The 21,651-nt window shown below is 43.8% G+C and overlaps 2 protein-coding genes across 7 annotated transcripts in view; one reads left to right on the top strand and one right to left on the bottom strand.

Moving 5' to 3' along the window:
* Positions 1 to 309: 309 nt before the first annotated feature.
* Positions 310 to 20,887, bottom strand: AP5M1 (adaptor related protein complex 5 subunit mu 1). Of its 6 annotated transcripts, none has more exons than XM_077264747.1 (9): positions 20,749 to 20,887; positions 13,150 to 13,262; positions 9,602 to 10,247; positions 6,708 to 6,935; positions 6,017 to 6,156; positions 5,272 to 5,357; positions 2,724 to 2,842; positions 1,586 to 1,682; positions 310 to 464 (listed from the first exon to the last, which is right to left on the bottom strand). In XM_077264747.1, the coding sequence occupies exons 2-9, from the start codon at positions 13,215 to 13,217 to the stop codon at positions 382 to 384; spliced, it is 1,467 nt and encodes a 488-aa protein (XP_077120862.1). In that variant the 5' UTR covers positions 13,218 to 13,262; positions 20,749 to 20,887; the 3' UTR covers positions 310 to 381. The 6 variants fall into 6 exon arrangements, with proteins under 6 accessions (XP_077120862.1, XP_077120906.1, XP_077120881.1 ...); XM_077264791.1 differs by having other exon boundaries at positions 13,150 to 13,250; positions 20,749 to 20,880; XM_077264766.1 differs by having other exon boundaries at positions 20,741 to 20,763.
* EXOC5 (exocyst complex component 5) overlaps positions 20,832 to 21,651 on the top strand; it is a 55,012-nt gene continuing 54,192 nt past the window's right edge. Inside the window, exon 1 of the mRNA XM_077264734.1 lies at positions 20,832 to 20,971. Coding sequence (XP_077120849.1) covers positions 20,945 to 20,971 — 27 coding nt within the window. The 5' untranslated portion in view covers positions 20,832 to 20,944. The remainder of the gene's footprint in view (positions 20,972 to 21,651) is intronic.

Here is a 21,651-nt window from a genome sequence, read left to right as displayed (position 1 = left end):
TAGGACACATCGGCTACTATAGAGGAGAACAGTCCATAAAGCAGATGCAAAAAGTAAACTCTGAGCCAAAAAGTTGTCATGAAGTGAAGCCTACAAAAAGCACACATAATATGGATGTTACAAATGAGAAGAAGCACTCATACTCAGAAATCGTGTCTCCACTGTGAAAACAATCATTCCCAAAAGTTGAAAACTCTTCCTTGGGAGAAAAGTCTTTCTTGGTGGTCAGACACTGGTCACCATCCAGCAATGCAAATATTCAATAGTCCAGCCTGTTAACATTTACAGACATGAAATGATGTAAATCAATGAGATTTAATGTTTCTTTTATTATCCTTACATTTTTATTATTTATTTACAGATACAATCATTCCGGGACCATTAATCAAAGAACGATCTGGACATGACAGGTGCTGGAGCCTTGGAGTTCCAGATATAGTAATCTGCCGAGATCAGGTCTCGCGCTGTGAAGGAAAAAAAGAGTGCGAGATTATACAGGTCATTCTTAAAGGGGGATAGTAAGTAACACCCCCAACTAATGAAGGTGGCTCAAACAGGTAAAACTGTAGTGTATTGGAATGGAGGGAAGTGTCATTAGAAAATTACATAGAATTTGAAATTAGGTTTTTATTATAAACTTTTTACTATACAGATAAAAAAATAAATCTTGAAATATTACATTATATACACTGACCACCAGACCAATCACAATGAACATCCCGTTGTTCTCTATAGTCTGTCAGCTTCGCTGTACAGACTGGGAGATAATAAGCAGAGTCATCTCCATGTCAAGAAAAAACTAAACCAAACAAAAACAAATTCTCTCCTTTCCAAAGGATAGGGGATAGCTTGCTGATTGACGGACCACTGGGACCCTCAGCAATCCGGAGATCGTAGCTTTGAAGCTGCTTTTCATGGAGCAAAGGTGGACATGCTTAACCTCTGCTTCATTAGCTGTCAAATAGGACTGTCCAAAATAGCCGAGCGCAGTCCCATTAACAATGAATGGAGTGGAGGCTGAGCATGCGAACCTCTGCCTCATTCAAGACGTTGTTCTGCAGAGCCCTTGTCTCGGGGTTCAAGAGCCCGGATCTCAGGATCACTGCAGGTCCTAGCGGACAGACCCCTAGCAATCAGCAAGTATACCCTATTGCATAGAATGGGTATAACTGTTTTTTTCTGGGGAATAACCTTATAATGATCGCTCTACTGTACAGCAGGTACAACAGATAAAGCCCCTGTATGTATCCATTTTCTGACTTCCTGAATTGTATCCATTAATTTACTTCCATTCAGTTCAGCGGTCAAAGCAACAAATATCATGCTGCACAGTCTGCACAGACAAAACAGGAACTGAATGTCTTTAATACGGCCGCCTCCAAAAAAAAGTTTGAAAAATAAATCTAATAAAGAAAAAATTTTTTTTAAATCTAATTAATAAAACTAAATTTAAACACAAAACACGTTCTGTATATTCTGCAGTAGAAGCAAAAGTTAAGAAAATCTTGCTTATGCTCTTTGCCGACTTGCCTATTAGCACGAAAAAATGGAGAACAATCAAGAGTTAATATAAAATGGCTCTTACAAGTCACAATCTTTGGCTTTGCCGTTGAGAAGACTTGGATCGAATGCTGGTCGGTGTAACATCCCGTCAGACTGTAGTCAGGAATTCTGTATAAAAGCTATGGACACGATCTTAGAGTTAGCAGCCATAAACATTCACATACATAAAGAATAAATCCTGCCTCCTACATTGTAGAAGTGTAACCAACATTTCCTGTTTTTTAACCTCATTTATTTTAAGTGATTATATAATGCCAATAATTACACAGCTTTTTACAGACATTGTCATCGCTGTCCCCATCGGGGATCACAATCTACATTCCCTATCAGTATGTCTTTGGCGAGTGGGAGGAAACCGGAGAACCCGGAGGAAACCCACGCAAACACGGGAAGAAAGTACAAACTCCTTACATGTGTCGTCCTTGGTGGGATTTAAACTCAGGATGCCAGTGAAACAAAGCATCAGTGCTAACCACTGAGCCACCATACAGTGCTAACCACTGAGCCACATTTTTATCATGAAGTCCCTTTTCCTTTGCTACGTTTTATTACAATTGCCCCGTAAAAAAGAAGGAACTGCGGAAGAAACTGTTTAATGCTAGAATTCTGGATTAAATGCACACTGCCTTCTGTGTATTAAAAAAAAAAATAAATTAAGTTTAACCAATTCCTATTTAAAAATGCATTATCCCAGAAACTACTGACACAGAACCCACGCACACACAGGTGTATGGTCCCATAGACTTTTTACTGACCCCATGCAGCTCTCGACACTTACCAGTTGCAATCGCAAAACTTGCCCCCCCGCCGATCAACAGCGCTTTAAAAAGAGGCGGAGGCACTTTAATTTTTGTTTTTTACTTAAATGCATGCATTTGTGGCCAAAAATAAGTTTTGCAATTGGGTTTCATTAAAAATTTTGCACCGCTTCACTTCCATAGCCTCTGTGTTGCACTGACTAGCCAGAATGAGTTAACCGAGAATCCATCAGTGAGCCGATTATAACATTCTGACAAGAGAGATTGTAGTTTATAACTTTTTCTGAGCTTCTCTCATTTTATGACCACATCAAAGTTGAATGTGCTGCGAAGGTAAAAATTATTTTTACAGCCAAATAGATGCAATAAAAAGTGACCATGCCTTTAAATTTCTTAACTCACTTTGACATAAGCTGTGTTTCCAACACAAATAGGATCCACTGGGTCGTTGGGATGTTTCTCCGAACTGAAAGTCACAGTTCCTGTTAGGGTAATCTCTAAAGATTTTGGAAACTTCTGGCCTGAAGATTATTGCACAAAAAAAATATATAATAAATAAAATAAGCAATTCATATAGAAAGTAGCAAATCAATATGTCCAATGAACATCCACAATATTATGTATCGAACATTATTATTAAAATTCCCTACACAGGACACTTAAAGGGAACCTGTCACCCCCAAAATGGAAGATGAGCTAAGCCCACCGGCATCATGGGCTTATCTACAGCATTCTGTAATGCTGTAGATAAGCCCCCGATGTATCCTGAAAGAGGAGAAAAAGAGGTTAGATTATACTCACCCAGGGGCGGTCCCGGTACGATGGGCGTCGTGGTCCAGTCCGGGGCCTCCCATCTTCTTGCGCAGTGCGCAGGGAAAGGTCAGAGAGGCCCGGCGCCTGCGCACTGCAGTACTTTGCTCTGCCCTCAACAGGGAATGCAAAGTACGCCTGCGCCGGAGCCGCAGCGTGAAGGTAAGAAGAGGACGTCATCGTAAGAAGATGGGAGGCCTCGGACCGGACCGCGACGCCCATCGTACCGGGACCGCCCCTGGGTGAGTATAATCTAACCTCTTTTTCCCACCTTTCAGGATACATGGGGGGCTTATCTACAGCATTACAGAAAGCTGTAGATAAGCCCCTGATGCCGGTGGGCTTAGCTCACCTTCGATTTTGGGGGTGACAGGTTCCCTTTAAAGCCAAAGTGAAAAGTGACAATAACAAGCCTCTTCCTCTCTGGAGGAGTCGGCACATGTATGCATTACACAGATATCCCATTTAAAAAGAGTTAAAAAACAAATAAAAACCATTTAGTCATGAAATATAAAAAGTAGTATGTTTGCAACGTAGATCTTTCTTCTCAGTGGAGGTTTACATTTTAATCAGATTTGGACATTTTTTTCCTTAAGGCATTCAGTTGCTGCAGTTTGTTTTAAAAAACAAACAAACAAAAAACAAACATCTGTTTCACTCACCCTATCTGGGTCCAGTTCTGAGTCTCCACTGCTGACATTCCAGCTAATCTACTATATAATTGTCTAAGGGTCACTTCCATCTTTCGGTCAGTCCTTCTGTCTGTCCTTCTTTCTGTCACGGATATTCATTCGCTGATTGGTCTCGGGCCTCGGCAGCTGCCTGTCATGGCTGCCGCGACCAATCAGCGACGGCCACAGTCCGATTAGTCCTTCCCTACTCCCCTGCAGTCAGTGCCCGGCGCCCGCTCCATACTCCCCGCAGTCACCACTCACACAGGGTTAATGCCAGCGGTAACGGACCGCGTTATGCCGCGGGTAACTCACTCCGTTACCGCCGCTATTAACCCTGTGTGACCAAGTTTTTACTATTGACGCTGCCTATGCAGCGTCAATAGTAAAAGGATCTAATGTTAAAAATAATAATAATAAATAAAAATTATTATATACTCACCTTTCCCGCTCCTCGCGATGCTCCGGTGACCTCTCCATGCAAGCGGCAGGTTCCGGTGCCAACGATGGTACAGGAGAAGGACTTGCCATGACGTCACGGTCATTTGACTGCGAAGTCATCACACCCTGGGACCGGAAGCTGCCGCCTGCACCGCGCACAAGCGACAGAACTACAAGGCGCCCTCGGATCGGAAGGTGAGTATGTTTATTTTTTAACCTGTGACATACGTGGCTGGGCAATATACTATGTAGCTGGGCAATAAACTACGTCGCTGGGCAATATACTTGCGTGGCTCTGTGCTGTATACTACGTAGCTGTGCAATATACAACATCACTGGGCAATATACTACGTGGCTGGGCAATATACTATGTGGCTCTGTGCTGTATACTACGTCACTGGGCAATATACGTCACTGGGCAATATACTACATCACTGGGCAATATACTACGTGGCTGGGCAATATACTACGTCACTGGGCAATATACTACGTCACTGGGCAATATACTACGTGGCTGGGCAATATACTACGTCACTGGGCAATATACTACGTCGCTGGGCAATATACTACGTGGCTGGGCAATATATTACGTGGCTGGGCAATATACTACGTGGCTGGGCAATATACTACGTGGGCTGTGCAATATACTATGTGGGCTGTGCAATATACTACGTGGACATGCATATTCTAGAATATCCGATGCGTAGAATCGGGCCACCATCTAGTCAGTTATAAATGCAGCTCGTGCCTCACTGATTGGCTGCAGCATTGCTGACACAAGGTCAGCGCTGCAGACAATAACAGGCACCAGGAGCAGCATCAGAGACTCAGTGGTGGACCCGGGGAGGATGAATAAAGCTCTTAAAATGCAGCTGGAGGAGTTTTCCAGAAAACCTCTCTAATACCTAAGAAATCAGGATTTTTTATGTTAGCTTTGCATACTTTTTCTTTAGATGTTGCAACAGAAATTAGTTGGATTACGTAGTTATAGTATTATTATTTAAAAAAAAAAAAAGGCATAAACTTACCTATCACCCAAACTAGAAGACTCTTTTCCTTTGATGACTCGAGCTGCCCGTGGCTTATTCTATGGTCAAAATGCTTTATCTGACCTCTGTAATACACAAGATCAGTGATGGGAGACTGAAGGACTGAAATGTAGTAACACATTCGCTTCTTTATTATTCTATTTTTCCCCAACTGTCCCATTGATAGCATTAATAAAAAAATAAAGGAAAAAAATTAAGTTGTAAATATTAATGAACCAAGCGTATAATGTAAGGTTTTTAGTATTGAATCCATAATAGGTTTTGTCCTTGTTTTATATTATATATTTTAATTGAAATTAATAATATCTACTCTCAGGAAGATTCAAGGGACTCCCAAAAATACATTGTTTTATAGTTCTACTGTTTCAGCCTTCGAAGCAGTGATAATAGAGATGTATAGCTTGTCTCATGCCTACGTGAAACTAAAAAAACACTCCTAAAAATTCTTTAAAATGAATTACAATTCTCTACACTGGAAGACTAGTATCTTGATATAGTTAATGTATTACGGTATTAGAATTGGGTGGGGGAAAAAATAAATTTAAAAAACACACTAATTAACTCAAAGTTAAATGTGGATTGAAGAGTTATTTAAAAAAAAAAATTCTGGAAATATTTACAAATTATTAAGATAAAAAAATTAAATTCATATCTTAAAAATGATGCTTTTTCTGGCAGATGTGATACTTTATAATGTCAATACGTGGAAATATTATTAGCTTACCTGTTGAAAAAGGGAATTTCTGCTTCACAGTAATCAAATCCATTTTTTACGCTCTCGTGAAGCTTTAGTTTAATGGATATCTGAGCTTGAGGTCCATCTTCTGTCAATTGGTAAAAGCCTAAAATTGGTGGCACGGGTACCTGTGAAAAAACCCCAAACAATTTACGCAATTAAAATACATTATGATTATATTGACAACTAAAGAAAAAAATAAAATAAAGAAACAAAGTTAAATAAATGAAAACATAAATTCAAAATTCAATACAAAATAATGTTAGTTAGTTAAATTAATAAAAAATACATAATAAATACAAAAAGAATACAGTAATAAAGTTATATAAAATACATAATTAAAAATACAAAATTAAAGCTAATTTTCAATATAAAATACATAAATAAAAATAAATATAAAAAATACAAAATAATCCAAAGTTAAACACATAAAAAATTAAATACAAAAATAAAATAGTTACATATTTCTTTTAAAAAAAAAACTCAATTAAATAAAAAAATTCTAATTTAAATACGTAAAAAAATAAAAAGTACAAAATTAATCTTTAAAAGTGTAAAGCACAATAATTGTATGTAACCAAAGTCCCTATCAGAGGAACCATATGAAGACGTATGTCTTGTGGCTACAGCACAATATATATGAGCACTAATGTAAATTGAGGACTAATTCCCTATTTACCTGTGATGTGTAGTAACACAATTGGAACAAATCGAAAGGAGGAATGAATGGAAATTTGTACGGCCCGTTGAAAGCAGAATCGTCTGTCACAGCCACGCTGCTTGAGATCAGCATGGAAGAGTCAATGGAAGTCACACAGGGATGGACCAGGATATCCTGAAGGGGGGAGCCATTGGCAGGAAGATTCAAGCCGACTATTACATTTGGGCTGATTGTTTCCAAATTACACTTTGGGGAGAAAAAAAAAAAGTAAAAAAAAAACAAAATGATGAAGTTAATTAGATCTGTTTAAATGTTCAAACCGAGGCTTTTAATCCACACGTCCACTTACTCAGCACAAGCTTCCAATGACCCCCTGTGGGAATTGTGCATTAAATCAATCAAATGTACCTTTTGCATAATAAAAACTAATAATAATGATTTACATAGGTCCGTACATGCTAATAAGTCCTTGAGCCACTTTAGGTTGACTGCAATCAAAGAGTCATTATTTTAGGTGGCGCTGAATACGTCGGTCCCTCGGAGCTAATGTTGCTTGTACAAAGATAAACAAAAGAGAAAACGGCAGGAGAAGAGCTGAAATGACTCGGGCTCCTACCACGTTCATTGACCACCACCTGCATAAACATCTGCCTGCCCTTCACCGGCTCCACACTCACTGCCCACTGCACCGATTTCTGAATGCCCTTAATACGTTTTAGCTATGAGCAAACTGTGTAAACAGGCGACTGCAAAAGACTGCGGGCGGCACTTGGGAACACGGTGAACAATCGCTTCATTTTGGGGGGTTTTGTAGGTTAATTTGTTATTTGTAAGTGCTGCAAAAAAAAAAAAAAAAGATTCTTGGACATTCCGTAGAAATGAAATAAGTAAATAAGAATACACAACCTGTGCAGAACAGGAGACTTTAGCAGGTGCTTCTTAATTTTGTTGCTTTTTTTAAACATTCGAAAGGTCAACAAATCATCTAACAAAGCAGTCCATGCCATGCGCAGCCGTATAACAAGGTTTATCCTCGATGATGGCACAGTACAAACCTCAGGGCGGTGCCTGGGGGTCCACTCTAAACGGCAGCATATTCCTATAGCGTTGGTTGAGTTTGGTAGAGCCAATCGGTGGCATAACAAAAGGTTAGTGTCAGCATCGATAATGGAAAAAATTGCAAAGAGCTAGTAAAAAATCCGGCAACTTTGCAATTTACTTTTTGTTCAAAATCCTCTCAGTGCTCAAGAATGGAGGCATTTAACATTTTATTGGGCAAAAAAAAAGGGAATCAATCACCTCCAAAATCCATTTAAAATGGGCCATATAGCGTTGTATACCACCCGGAAGAGCCGCAAGCGGCGTCAGAAGAAAGCATTCAGACAGTGCTCGCTCTGGGAAGCCAGCGCTGTCAATCAGAAGAGGCGGAAGGGCCCAATATGCAAGTGAGGAGGCATAACGGTGCACCAAAATTTTGGCCATGTCATTGGTGCATCAAAGCCTCCTCATCTGCACATGAATTAAGTTCTATTCTCAGGTACTGTACTAGTAACAGGTACAGCGTTAGTGTGTTTGTAACAAGGGCCAAATGCCCTACAACACTATACTGCCCATCTAAAATGCATTTTGGAGGTGACGGTCTCTTTAATTCTCCCCGGCCACCTCGATCAGTGGTGGCTGAGCATGTGCATTTCATACAAGCTCATTTTAACACAGCTTGTAAGTGCTGATCTAAAGCAAATTGCACGATCCGGTTGGCTTCAGTCCCTCAGTGCTCCTCTGATGCTGCAGAGACAAAGCTGCTCTGTGCTTGCAGCATCGGAGAGGGCACAGTTTGGGCCTACGGTGAGACCATGCTTCTGGTCCAAACTGTCAATTTTCAGGAACAAACATAAAAAAATTAGAGTCACTGTCCACGAAATTATTTTATAAAAAACGTTTCACAGCAACCAGTTTTCAGGAACGCATCGCCTTGGCCAGCAAACAGGAAAGCAAGGAGCTTTGATATGGGCCATGGCACTAAACAATTGTTCTTTCCCCTATACTTTTTGTACACGGTCTGCAGCACATCCCCTCTAGATGAAGAGTTATGCTGCCAACCAGGGTGATTTGCCTCAGGAGTTTACAGCTGACACTTGCTTCTTAAAAGCTGCCAGAGATCCTACTAATAAGGGCTGTGGAGTCAGAGTCGTGGAGTAGGAGCCCATTTTGGTGGAGTCGGAGTCGGTGTCATGGAAATTGAGGAGTCGTAGGTTTAGCTTACCGACTCCACAGTCCTGCTACTAATGGCCACAAAGAAGAAAATCACAGCGCTTAAACAGGAGAATAAATTGTAAGAATAGCAAAAGAGCAAATCAAGCAGACGTCACTGGCGATTAGCTGACATAAGCACTGATAACGTAATGGAGATCTAATCTGCATTCACACAAAACCACACATGTAACAAGGCGAAACCCATCAATCTGCAACAGGTAACAGAACAGTCGCAATTTACACTTCCATTTCTTATGTTCATGTAACTGGGGTACGTAGACATCGTATAGATTTTTGTCGTCTTGCAAGATGCGGCCGTGCCCTTTAGTGTTGGTGGTGGGAGAACTGGAGTGTCTGCCCCTATGGGATGCACTCGAGTACTGGGCAGCCGCCTGATCTAATAGTATGGGGCTGTAAGCCGGCATGGTGCACGTCATGTATCAGTGTGACTGGCACCTTAGAAAAGCCTGCTAGTGATGAGTGAACATGCTAGAATAAGTGACAACATCGTACACGTCTTATATTCAAAAGATGTATAGAGAAAAACTGACACTGCCATTGTAATCTGCGGTGCCAAACTTCATGCAAAATTTTTCAATCACCTGTAAAAGACACGAGGGTATATGTATGTACATGCCGTATACAGTGAATGCTTTTACCTTGCAGGAGACGGTCCCATACACCTGCCACGTGTCGCTGTCGTCCTTCTTGTCATACTGTGTGGAATTTACTTTCTCCGTTATATGAACCTCAATTTGCGCTTTGCCCTTCTGTCTGCTGGTCCTCCATGCAGGACATTTATAAGACTGGTTGGCAGGTGTGTTACTTCCACTATCAGGTAGTGCATGCAAGTTGGTATCCACAGGAGAGCCCAGAGGACAGGCCTGCGTTACCAGGAGGGGCAGCTGGGTGAATCTAGAGGAAATGTCCGCCTCTGTATTGTGCCCAGAATTCACAAACTGCATAATTCCAGATAAAAGAGCAAAAGCTTCAGAGATGCTGCTGATATTAATAAGTGGTGGCGCAGGCGTCAGGAGCTGCTCCACCAGAGGAACACATACGTAGATGAAGTCACTATTCTGTATGGCCAGGACAGGCCAGAGGTTCCCCTCAGAGAGCACCAGAGAGTGCACAGTGGTCTTACATATCTTCGCACAATTATCTCTGTACTCCACAAAGTTTTTATTCTCGTCGGTCAGTCCCAGTTCATGGAGTAATGCTTTTAAGAGGTCTGCGTCTTCTGGGACGTTCACGTAGCTTGACCTGTTGAAGGCCCTGGCTCGTTTCTCCACTGTAGGGTACCGTCTGCGGGATACAGAGATGTGATCTTTAGGCAACACATGAGATTTCAAGGAGTTATGTTTTTTTGTTTTGGCTAAATATAACATTTTGTGAACTAGTTGTTCATGAAAATTAATTTTTTAACAAGGGGTAGAGGTAACTGGCTGAGAGCACAGTTCAGACCAGTGATGAGACGATGCCGCTAGTTCAAACAGTCAATCTTCTGGAGCGAACCCCGAAGCATGAAGCCACGGACCAGAAGAAGTGTGCTCCAGAAGATACAAATTGAGAAAACCCTTTTAAATAGTATTGATCTTCTTGTATGGATCAAAGGGACCTCAACTGCAACCACTATAATTACACCCCTGTTTCTGTAAGTAGGACACACAAGAAAAATTACTAAGAACTATTTTCACTTCTATTACTCTAGAGTCTAGGAGGCAAGGCAACATCAGACCATTTTTTAATGACTGGTTGGAGGGCTTGCTGCACACTCTACTACCTAGACCACTAAGGACGAGGACCTCGATTCCTACATCACTCTCTAAAGTAGCAGTCATCCTCCTTTCCATCACACTAGGGAAGGAAGGGGGCACTGATTGTCTCATAACCCAAGGTCTTGAACAAAAAAATTCACCTCTCGGATCGCAAGAACATCAGGGAAGTTGATAATGACTCTTATATTACCCAAGACAAGCAGGAAAGCAAACTATGACCTCTCTACTAGGGCTGAGCAAAAAGATCTGCAGGACCCTGCTCCAGCAGCTACGTCAGCTGAAACACTAATAGATAGAGGGCACCATCCCTTATATGTCTATGGGCTCAACCTGCTACATGTCAAAATATGACTACAACACAAAAGAGAAAAGAAACATGCAACGACTGCAGGGCTCCACAAATATAACAATTTTATTGATAACAAATCCTGCCACAGAACACTAACAGATTAAAAACATTTAAAACGAACAGTGGAAAAAATTACCCAAGAAAATCTCACACGGGGCCTGACCTCTTACAAAAACTACCTCTAGAGTCCTGAGCTAATGTCTATAGCAAAAAAAGTCTATCGCCAAATACATGCCACAGACTGCAGTATTGCAGCTGTTAGACCAATAAAGAGAATAAGGCTCACAGACACATGGACCAACCAAAGGTACCTACTTTCTAAATAAGACATAAGGCAAATATTTACCTATACCAGAAGGTCCTGGTGGACATGCTCACAGTCGATCAGTAAATTGATATAGCATGAGGCAGTAAGACCGTCAGCCCCCCTGTGACCCACCCAACGCGTATCGTCACCTAAGTGACTTCATCAGGGGTAATAGTAGTGCAATGTGTGCTGGATACTAGAATAAATACTACTTACTAATTGAAGGATCTGGTGCAGCTGACAGGAGGCTAGTAGCCTATGGCAAATAGTAGCAAACACTAGGTTATCGGCGGCCCATAACGCCGATAACCTAGTGTTTGCTACTATTTGCCATAGGCTACTAGCCTCCTGTCAGCTGCACCAGGTCCTTCAATTATTAAGTAGTATTTATTCTAGTATCCAGCACACATTGCACTACTATTACCCCTGATGAAGTCACTTAGGTGACGATACGCGTTGGGTGGGTCACAGGGGGGCTGACGGTCTTACTGCCTCATGCTATATCAATTTACTGATCGACTGTGAGCATGTCCACCAGGACCTTCTGGTATAGGTAAATATTTGCCTTATGTCTTATTTAGAAAGTAGGTACCTTTGGTTGGTCCATGTGTCTGTGAGCCTTATTCTCTTTATTGGTCTAACAGCTGCAATACTGCAGTCTGTGGCATGTATTTGGCGATAGACTTTTTTTGCTATAGACATTAGCTCAGGACTCTAGAGGTAGTTTTTGTAAGAGGTCAGGCCCCGTGTGAGATTTTCTTGGGTAATTTTTTCCACTGTTCGTTTTAAATGTTTTTAATCTGTTAGTGTTCTGTGGCAGGATTTGTTATCAATAAAATTGTTATATTTGTGGAGCCCTGCAGTCGTTGCATGTTTCTTTTCTCTTTTGTGTTGCAGCTACGTCAGCTGTTCGTGGCTGACGGAACTCCTACTGCCTGTGGTTTCACCAGCACCTCTTCTGATTAGTAGGTCTGGCTGCACAACACGTGTGAGGTTGAGCCGAGTCTTTTAATCAGAAGGAGGAGATTTGCAGGGCTAGAGTCTGATGACCACAAACTACCAACGTGGCCACTGGACAGGGTCCTGCAAATCTTTTTTGCTCAACTCTAGGCTCTACAGTCGCCGTAGGGAACCGTATTACATCTGTATGGTCATTAGTGATGAGCGACCGTGTTCAGATTAGGGGATATCTGAGCATGCTCTGATGCTGACCGAGTATTTTTGGCATGCTCAATCCCCGCGGTGGCATGTCTCGTGGCTGTTAAACAATCCCTGCATGTGTTGCAGCTATCAAACAAACAGGTAATCCCTGCATGTGTTCTGAGCAGTGAGACATGCAGGTGCGGGGACTCGAACATAGTATTAGAGCACGAAGACACAGCACCAGAGCATGCTCGGATTTCACCTTATGCGAGCACACTAGCTCATCACTAATGGTCATCCATGTAAATACCTAGATGGCTCTACCAGAATGGAGACACTCTTCCATCTACATAGAGGCCTTAAGCAGAGGACAACCCAGGACTTCATTATGAGACAATGCCTATACCTCCTCACTTGTCCATCATGGAAGCTGGCCATCAACCCTTTCACTGCCTTACAACATTAAGAATAGCGAGTATTAACACCTCCGCTGTCACAAATCACCAGTAAAGTCTGAAATCTTTTTTTTTTTCTCCCCCTTATTTTCTGTCGACTAACCGGGAAGGGAAGGGGGTGGAAGTCCGCTAGTTCAAAAAAATAAAAGTAGATGTCATTAAAGATTCTTATTACCTTGCAAATTTTACCTCTCCTTGCCCTCTTGGCTGGTGATGCAAGATCCATAGTCCGCGGACGGGCATTATTATTCTGTGATGTTGACTTCAAACTTGGACCTGTACAAATAACTAATGAAAGAATGATTCAATTAAGTTAATTATTAACAAAATCTATCAACCTTGATTATACATGTGATTTGCCAGAATATAGTTTATCTATTGCAGAAGGGAGCCTTTAGCTTAACCCCATTTATTTCTCTATTGGGGGGGGGGTTCCAAATCTATTTACCAATTGGTCAGTGCACAAAGTATATACACTGCTCAAAAAAATAAAGGGAACATTAAATACCACAACCTAGATATCACTGAATGACATATTTCAGTTTTAAATCTTTATTCATTACATAGTGGAATGTGTTGAGAACAATAAAACCTAAAAATTATCAACGTAAATCACAACTAATATGCCAAGGAGGTCTGGAGTTGGAATTATGCTCAAAATCAAAGTGGCAAATGAAGTTACAGGCTGATCCAACTTCAGTGGAAATGCCTCAAGACAAGGAAATGATGCTCAGTAGTGTGAGTGGCCTCCACGTGACTATATAATAATAATAATCTTTATTTATATAGCGCCAACATATTCCGCAGCGCTTTACAGCTTAACAGTTTCAAACACAACAGTCATAAGTAATAACTTTAGCAATACAATAATTAAAGCAAAATAAGATGACCCTGCTCGTGAGAGCTTACAATCTACAATGAGGTGGGGAGATACAAAGTACAGGTGTGTATTTACAATGATGTATTTACAATGATGGCACAGCCATCTTCAGGGGGTGGGGGATAGATGGGGACAGTGAATGGGCTACACACACACAAACATAAAATGACTTTGATTAGGGAACGTGATAGGCCGCTCTGAACAAATGTGTTTTGAGGGAGCGCCTAAAACTATGTAAATTGTGGATGGTCCTAATATTTTGGGGTAGAGCATCCCAGAGGATTGGCGCAACGCGGGAGAAGTCTTGGAGTCGGGAGTGGAAAGTACGGATTAGTGCAGAGGTTAGTCGAAAGTCATTTGCAGAGCGCAGCAGTCGGTTAGGCCGATAGACCAAAATGAAGGAGGAGATGTATGGGGGTGCCGCACTGTGGAGAGCTTTGTGGGTGAGAACAAGTACTTTGAATTGTATCCTGTAATGAATAGGCAGCCAGTGTAACGACCGGCAAAGAGTGGACGCGTCCGAGTAACGATTAGCTAGATGGACAACCCTGGCTGCTGCATTAAGGATAGACTGGAGAGGGGAAAGTCGAGTGAGGGGGAAGCCAATTAATAGAGCGTTGCAGTAGTCTAGGCGGGAGTGGATCAAGGCGACAGTGAGAGTTTTTGAAGTTTCCATGGTGAGAAAAGGGCGGATTCTAGAGATGTTCTTTAGGTGTAAGCGGCACAAGCGGGCAAGAGATTGTATATGGGATGTGAAGGAGAGATTGGAGTCAAACATAACACCCAGACAGCGCGCCTGCTGCAGGGGTGCTATTATGGTGCCACCTACGGAGAGGGAAATGTCAGATTTAGGGAGGTTAGTAGATGGCAGGAGCACAAGAAGTTCCGTTTTGGAGAGGTTGAGTTTCAGATAGAGAGCGGACATGATGTTGGAGACTGTGGACAGTCACTGGCGTTCTGTAGTACAGCGGGGGTAAGGTCAGGGGATGATGTGTATAGTTGTGTGTCATCAGCATAAAGATGGTACTGAAAGCCAAATCTGCTGATGGTCTGTCCAATTGGGGCCGTGAAGAGGGAGAAGAGAAGGGGGCCAAGGACTGAGCCCTGAGGTACCCCGACAGTGAGAGGAAGAGGAGATGAAGTGGAGCCAGAGAACAGAACACTGAAGGAGCGGTCAGAAAGATAGGAGGAGAACCAGGAGAGAGCAGTGTCATTAATGCCTACTGACTGGAGCCTACAGAGTAGGAGAGGGTGGGCAACAGTGTCGAAAGCTGCAGAAAGATCGAGAAGAATGAGCAGAAAGTGGCCACCATTACATTTTGCTGTCAGAAGGTCATTGGTCACCTTGATGAGTGCCGTTTCTGTCGAATGTAGGGGGCGGAAACCGGACTGTGAAGGGTATAGGAGGGAGTGAGTGGAGAGGTAACGGGTAAGGCGGGAGTAGATCAGGCGCTCCAAGAGTTTAGAGATGAAGGGGAGATTGGAGACTGGTCTGTAGTTTTTTGTGCAGGATGGGTCGAGGGAGGGTTTCTTTAGTAATGGAGTAATGATAGAGTGTTTGAAGGAGGAGGGGAAAATGCCAGAGGAGAGGGAGAGATTAAAGATTGTAGTTAGGTGAGTTGAAACGACTGGAGAGAGAGACTGGAAGAGATGTGAGGGAATGGGGTCGGTAGTGCATGTGGTCGGACGAGAAGAAGAGAGGAGCCTAGAGACTTCTTCTGTGATGGGATCGAATGTGGAGAGTGAGCCTGGGGAAATGCAGGGAGGGATGGGAGTTGCTGCGCTTGGTGTCTGGGAGCGGATTTCCTGACTGATGCTATCTATTTTCTCTATAAAGTGGGAGGCTAGGTCATCAGCACAAATGTCTGTGATAGGGGCTTGTGCTTTTGGCCTGAGGAGGGAGTGAAAGGTGTCAAAAAGTTTCTTGGGGTTGTTGGATAGTGAGGAGATCAGAGTGGTGAAGTAGGTCTGTTTGGAGAGGTGAAGGCCAGAGTTATAGGTTTTTAACATAAATTTGAAATGTATGAAGTATTCTGGTGTGTGAGTTTTCCTCCATAAGCGTTCAGCACTCCTAGAGCATTGCTGGAGAAATCGGGTTTGCGATGTGAGCCAGGGCTGTTTTACTCTGTGCTTGGAGGTTCTGAGAGTGAGGGGCGCTACTTGGTCCAGGGTGCTTCTAAGAGTGTCATTGTAGTGATGTACAGCCAGATCAGGACAGGAAAAAGAGGAGATTGGGGACAATGATGAGTGTAGGGAGTCTGAAAGTGTGTGAGGGTTGATAGCATGTAGACTTCTGAATGTGTGGTAGGTAGGAGGGTGCTGGGGTGGGGGAGGAATTATGAGTGTGAAGGAGAGAATGTTGTGGTCAGAGAGGGGAAGCGGTGAGTTATCTAGGTAGGAGATTGAACAGAGCCGGACGAAGACCAGGTCCAGGGTGTTACCGTCTTTGTGTGTTTCAGAGGTTGAGAGCTGTGAGAGGCCTAGGGAAGTGGTTAGTGATAGATGCTGGGATGCAGATGTAGAAGTGGGGCTGTTTATGGGAATGTTGAAGTCTCCCAGGGTAAGGCTTGGGAGTTCTGAGGACATGAAGTGCGGCAGCCAGGCAGAGAAATGGTACAGGAAGTGGGTGGGTGAGCCTGGGGGCCGGTATACTCTGAGGGAAAGGGGACGAAAGAGCCTGTTGGTGTGGACCTCAAAAGAAGGGAATGAGAGTGATGGAGCTGGGGGGGATGACCTGGAAAGTGCATTGTGGGGACAAGAGTATGCCGACTCCACCACCATGTCTGTTTGTGGGTCTCGGGGAATGTGAGAATTGTAAGCCACCATGGGAAATGGCAGGAGAGACAGTGTCGGAATCCTGAATCCAGGTTTCCGTGAGGGCCAACAGATTAAGAGAGTTTTTCAGAAAGTAATTGTGTATGAAAATAAGCTTGTTACATACAGACCGTGGATTCCAAAGGGCACAATTAAAAGGAGATGAAGAAGTGCAAATAATATTAGTAATATTATTAAGGTTTCGATGTGAGGTAGGGTAGGGGTTGGTGGACCAGGGTTGGGGGAGATGTCCCCTGAAATCAGTAGGAGGAAGATAAAAGGCAAGTAGTCTTTGGAATTGTATTAAGTTTTTTGTGCAGTGTGTTCGGGCAAGATGGGCTGAGGTTTTTCAGGAAGGTGAGAAGTGCATGGGAGCTGTACATGGGAGAGGGTAGGAGTGAGGAGCTGATGTATATGAGTCGTGATGGAGGGGGTATTGGGTGGTGAATGTGGATTGCAAGGGAACATAGGAGGATAGGAATAAAGCACATGGATAGAAGGGAGAGCAGAGTGTGGGTTACCTGACTCCTGCCCTGACTAACTGCCATGGAATAACTGCTGTATCACGACTATATGATCTCCCTACAATGCCTGGGCATGCTCCTGACGAGGCGGCGGATGGTCTCCTGAGGGATCTCTTCCCAGACCTGGACTAAAGCATCCGCCAACTCCTGGACAGTCTGTGGTGCAACGTGACATTGGTGAATAGTGAGAGACATGATGTCCCAGATGTGTTCAATTGGATTAAGGTCTGGGGAACGGGCGGGCCAGTCCATAGCTTCAATGCCTTCATCTTGCAGGAACTGCTGACACACTCCAGGCACATGAGGTCTGGCATTGTCCTGTATTAGGAGGAACCCAGGGCCAAGCGCACCAGCATATGGTCTCACAAGGGGTCTGAGGATCTCATCTCAGTACCTAATGGCAGTCAGGCTACCTCTGGCGAGCACATGGAGGGCTGTGCGATCCTCCAAAGAAATGCCACCCCACACCATTACTGACCCACTGCCGAACCGGACATGCTGAAGGATGTTGCACGCAGCAGATCTCTCTACACTGCGTCTCCAGACTGTCACATGTGCTCAGTGTGAACCTGCTTTCATCTGTGAAGAGCACAGGTGGCCAGTGGCAAATTTGCCAATCCTGGTGTTCTGTGGCAAACGCCAAGCATCCTGCACGGTATTGGGCTGTGAGCACAACCCCCATCTGTGGACGTCGGGCACTCAGACCATCCTTATGGAGTCGGTTTCTAACCGTTTGTGCAGACACATGCACATTTTTGGCCTGCTGGAGGTCATTTTGCAGGGCTCTGGCAGTGCTCCTCCTGCTACTCCTTACACAAAGGCTGAGATAGCAGTCCTGCTGCTGGGTTGTTGCCCTCCTATGGCCCCCTCCATGTCTCCTGGTGTACTGGCCTGTCTCCTGGTAGCGCCTCCAGCCTCAGGACACTACGCTGATAGACACAGCAAACCTTCTTGCCACAGCTCGCATTGATGTGCCATCCTGGATGAGCTGCACTACCTGAGCCACTTGTGTGGGTTGTAGAGTCCGTCTCATGCTACCAGGAGTATGAAAGCACAACCAACATTCAAAAGTGAACAAAACATCATCCAGAAAGCATTGGTACTGAGATGTGGTCTGTGGTCCCCACCTGCAGAACCACTCGTTTATTGATGGTGTCTTGATAATTGCCAACAATTTCCATCTGTTGTCTATTCCATTTGCACAACAGCATGTGAAATTGATTGTCAAACAGTGTTGCTTCCTAAGTGGACAGTTTGATTTCACAGAGGTTTGATTTACGTGTCCCCTTTATTTTTTTTGATATATATATATATATATATATATATATATATATATATATATATATATATATATATATATATATATATATACACACTCACCGGCCACTTTATTAGGTACACCTGTCCAACTTCTTGTTAACACTTAATTTCTAATCAGCCAATCACATGGCGGCAACTCAGTGCATTTAGGCATGTAGACATGGTCAAGACAATCTCCTGCAGTTCAAACCGAGCATCAGTATGGGGAAGAAAGGTGATTTGAGTGCCTTTGAACGTGACATGGTTGTTGGTGCCAGAAGGGCTGGTCTGAGTATTTCAGAAACTGCTGATCTACTGGGATTTTCACGCACAACCATCTCTAGGGTTTACAGAGAATGGTCCGAAAAAGAAAAAAAATCCAGTGAGCGGCAGTTCTGTGGGCGGAAATGCCTTGTTGATGCCAGAGGTCAGAGGAGAATGGGCAGACTGGTTCGAGCTGATAGAAAGGCAACAGTGACTCAAATCGCCACCCGTTACAACCAAGGTAGGCCTAAGAGCATCTCTGAACGCACAGTGCGTCGAACTTTGAGGCAGATGGGCTACAGCAGCAGAAGACCACACCGGGTACCACTCCTTTCAGCTAAGAACAGGAAACTGAGGCTACAATTTGTACAAGCTCATCGAAATTGGACAGTAGAAGATTGGAAAAACGTTGCTTGGTCTGATGAGTCTCGATTTCTGCTGCGACATTCGGATGGTAGGGTCAGAATTTGGCGTAAACAACATGAAAGCATGGATCCATCCTGCCTTGTATGGAGCATCTTTGGGATGTGCAGCCGACAAATCTGCGGCAACTGTGTGATGCCATCATGTCAATATGGACCAAAATCTCTGAGGAATGCTTCCAGCACCTTGTTGAATCTATGCCACGAAGAATTGAGGCAGTTCTGAAGGCAAAAGGGGGTCCAACCCGTTACTAGCATGGTGTACCTAATAAAGTGGCCGGTGAGTGTATATATATATATATATATATATATATATATATTTTTTCGTGGGGAGAAGAAAAAAAAAAAAAAAACAGGACAAAACATGGCTCTTTCCCCCAGTCCCATAGACAACGCATTGGGGAGGGGCGAGTGTGTACACCTCTGCTCAGGCCATAACAGGGACCTACGCAAAGGGAAGGTAATAAAAACGTACTATTTTTGGGAAATCCGATTCACATTGTCACGCAGGGAATTATAATTTTTGAAAATGCACCGTTACATACCCCAAATAATAATAATAATAACAAGATTTTTAATCAAACGTTGTTGCAAAAATCCTTTTTATCCACACAATACGCATTTAAAGGGACCCTGACGGCAGATTGATGCTGCCCGAACCACAAGCAGCAGGAACCACACTGGAGGCGTCATTGTGTCTTACTGCGAGGCACTGCGGTGTTTAGCGATGGGTCGTTTGTCACTGATCGGAAACAAAGAACCAGTGCCCCCCACCCATCGATTTCATTGGCTGAAGCTAGGAGGAGTTTGGGTTTAATCCCTATCCTCCTCTTGGGAGTAAGGTTTCTTGAGTTCAGAATTTGGAGCATTTTTACCACTTTTGGTGCTGAAAAGTCGCACACAACAATTAAGGACAGAAATAAAGATCATTTTTGATTATGCGCCTATTTCATAGACGGCCAATTTGAAAAATTTGTTGCAAAAAAAAAATAAAAATCAACAAATATAAGAAAGCTGCTTTGATGAATCACAAACCATGAATCAGAACCATAGTCCAAGGCCCGATTCACTTTCGCACCTGACCATTTTTTCAGCATTTCTCAATTACACCTTAATTATCTTAATTTGCTCGCTCTTTCCTGTCACTTCCCAAAACTTTTCATTCCACAGAGACCCAACAGAAAACTACAGCTGTCTGCCTCAGCTCACATAGAAAGGGATATGGCACGTGACACAACACCTCGTGATTGCTTGGGGTGGGGCAGAACTAGACGAAAGCGCAATGCATTCTGGGGGAACCAGTTTCCCCGTGCCAGTAATAAAAATGGCGACCAAAGCTTCTCCTTAGAAACGAGTCTACACACAGCGTTCTTGGTCGCTAACCGGTGTGCGTTTCTTCGGCTGATCCATTCACACACGAGCGTCTCCCTATTACCCGAATCTAGCAAAGCACAGCAGGCTGCAGGACTACAAGCCCTAGCGTTCGCCAATAGCAGTGCATGCTGGATCCTGTAGTTCTCCAAAAGCCTCCTGACATAGTCGCGGAGATATCCCCGCTCCCACCTCCTCACCCGGGTCCTCTCCACCCGTCTCCTTCTCTTCAGCGCCGTTTCCTTTCGTGCCCGAGGTCAGAGGTCAGCAGCTGTGCGCAGCACTTCCGGTGCCTGACCCTCGTCACTTCCGGTAGTAATGGCAGCTCTCTGATCCCCGCCCGGAGAACGGAGCCTGCCCGGGACTTAGTATTGGGGTCTGCACGCACAGCAGAGCATGGCCGCCACAGCCGAGCTGTTCGAGGTGGGTGATCGGCCGACCGGTTGGTGCACGCAGACCAGACGTATCGGCCGCTACTGACCCCGGGATATGGGGGGGCACAGTGACTATTGGTTGTTATAGCAATACGTGGAGCCATGAGGTCCTTCCTAGTGATAGCCCCCCAGAATATTACCTGAGGGGTGCATCCCCATACTGAGGCCCATGAGGACCACCAGCCCTACGGGGGTCCACAGAATATGGCTCCTCTGGGGCGGGGTCAGAGCCTTTACTGTTGATAGGAAGTGATTTGCTAAATTGGTGCAATCCCTTTAAGTCTATGTGATTGATTTATTGACAGCTGTCACCTTTAAAGGGATTGTCCAGAACTGATCATTAGGATACATCATCAAAATGAGATAATTGGGGATCTGACACCCGGCGCTCCCAGCGATCTGTTGTTACCTCCCGTGTAGGGCGGATGTAAACCATGTACAGAGCTGGATGGATCTCCTCTTAATGAAGTGAATGGGATCTGAGCTGCAGTTACCAAAAATGGGCACTACACCTTGAGCGGCGCTGTTCCAGCTCTATACACTATTTACATCTGACCATAATGGGAGTGAATATTGGTAGGGGGCATCGGGTGTCGGCCCCCACCGATCTGTGATGCACAATGCAGATAAGTGCGCTGTAAGAACGTCTGCATGTAGTAAAATGTGGTG

Source organism: Ranitomeya variabilis, chromosome 1, assembly GCF_051348905.1.
Source record: "Ranitomeya variabilis isolate aRanVar5 chromosome 1, aRanVar5.hap1, whole genome shotgun sequence".
Lineage (NCBI taxonomy): Eukaryota > Metazoa > Chordata > Amphibia > Anura > Dendrobatidae > Ranitomeya > Ranitomeya variabilis.
This window is presented reverse-complemented; position numbering and strand designations above follow the sequence as displayed.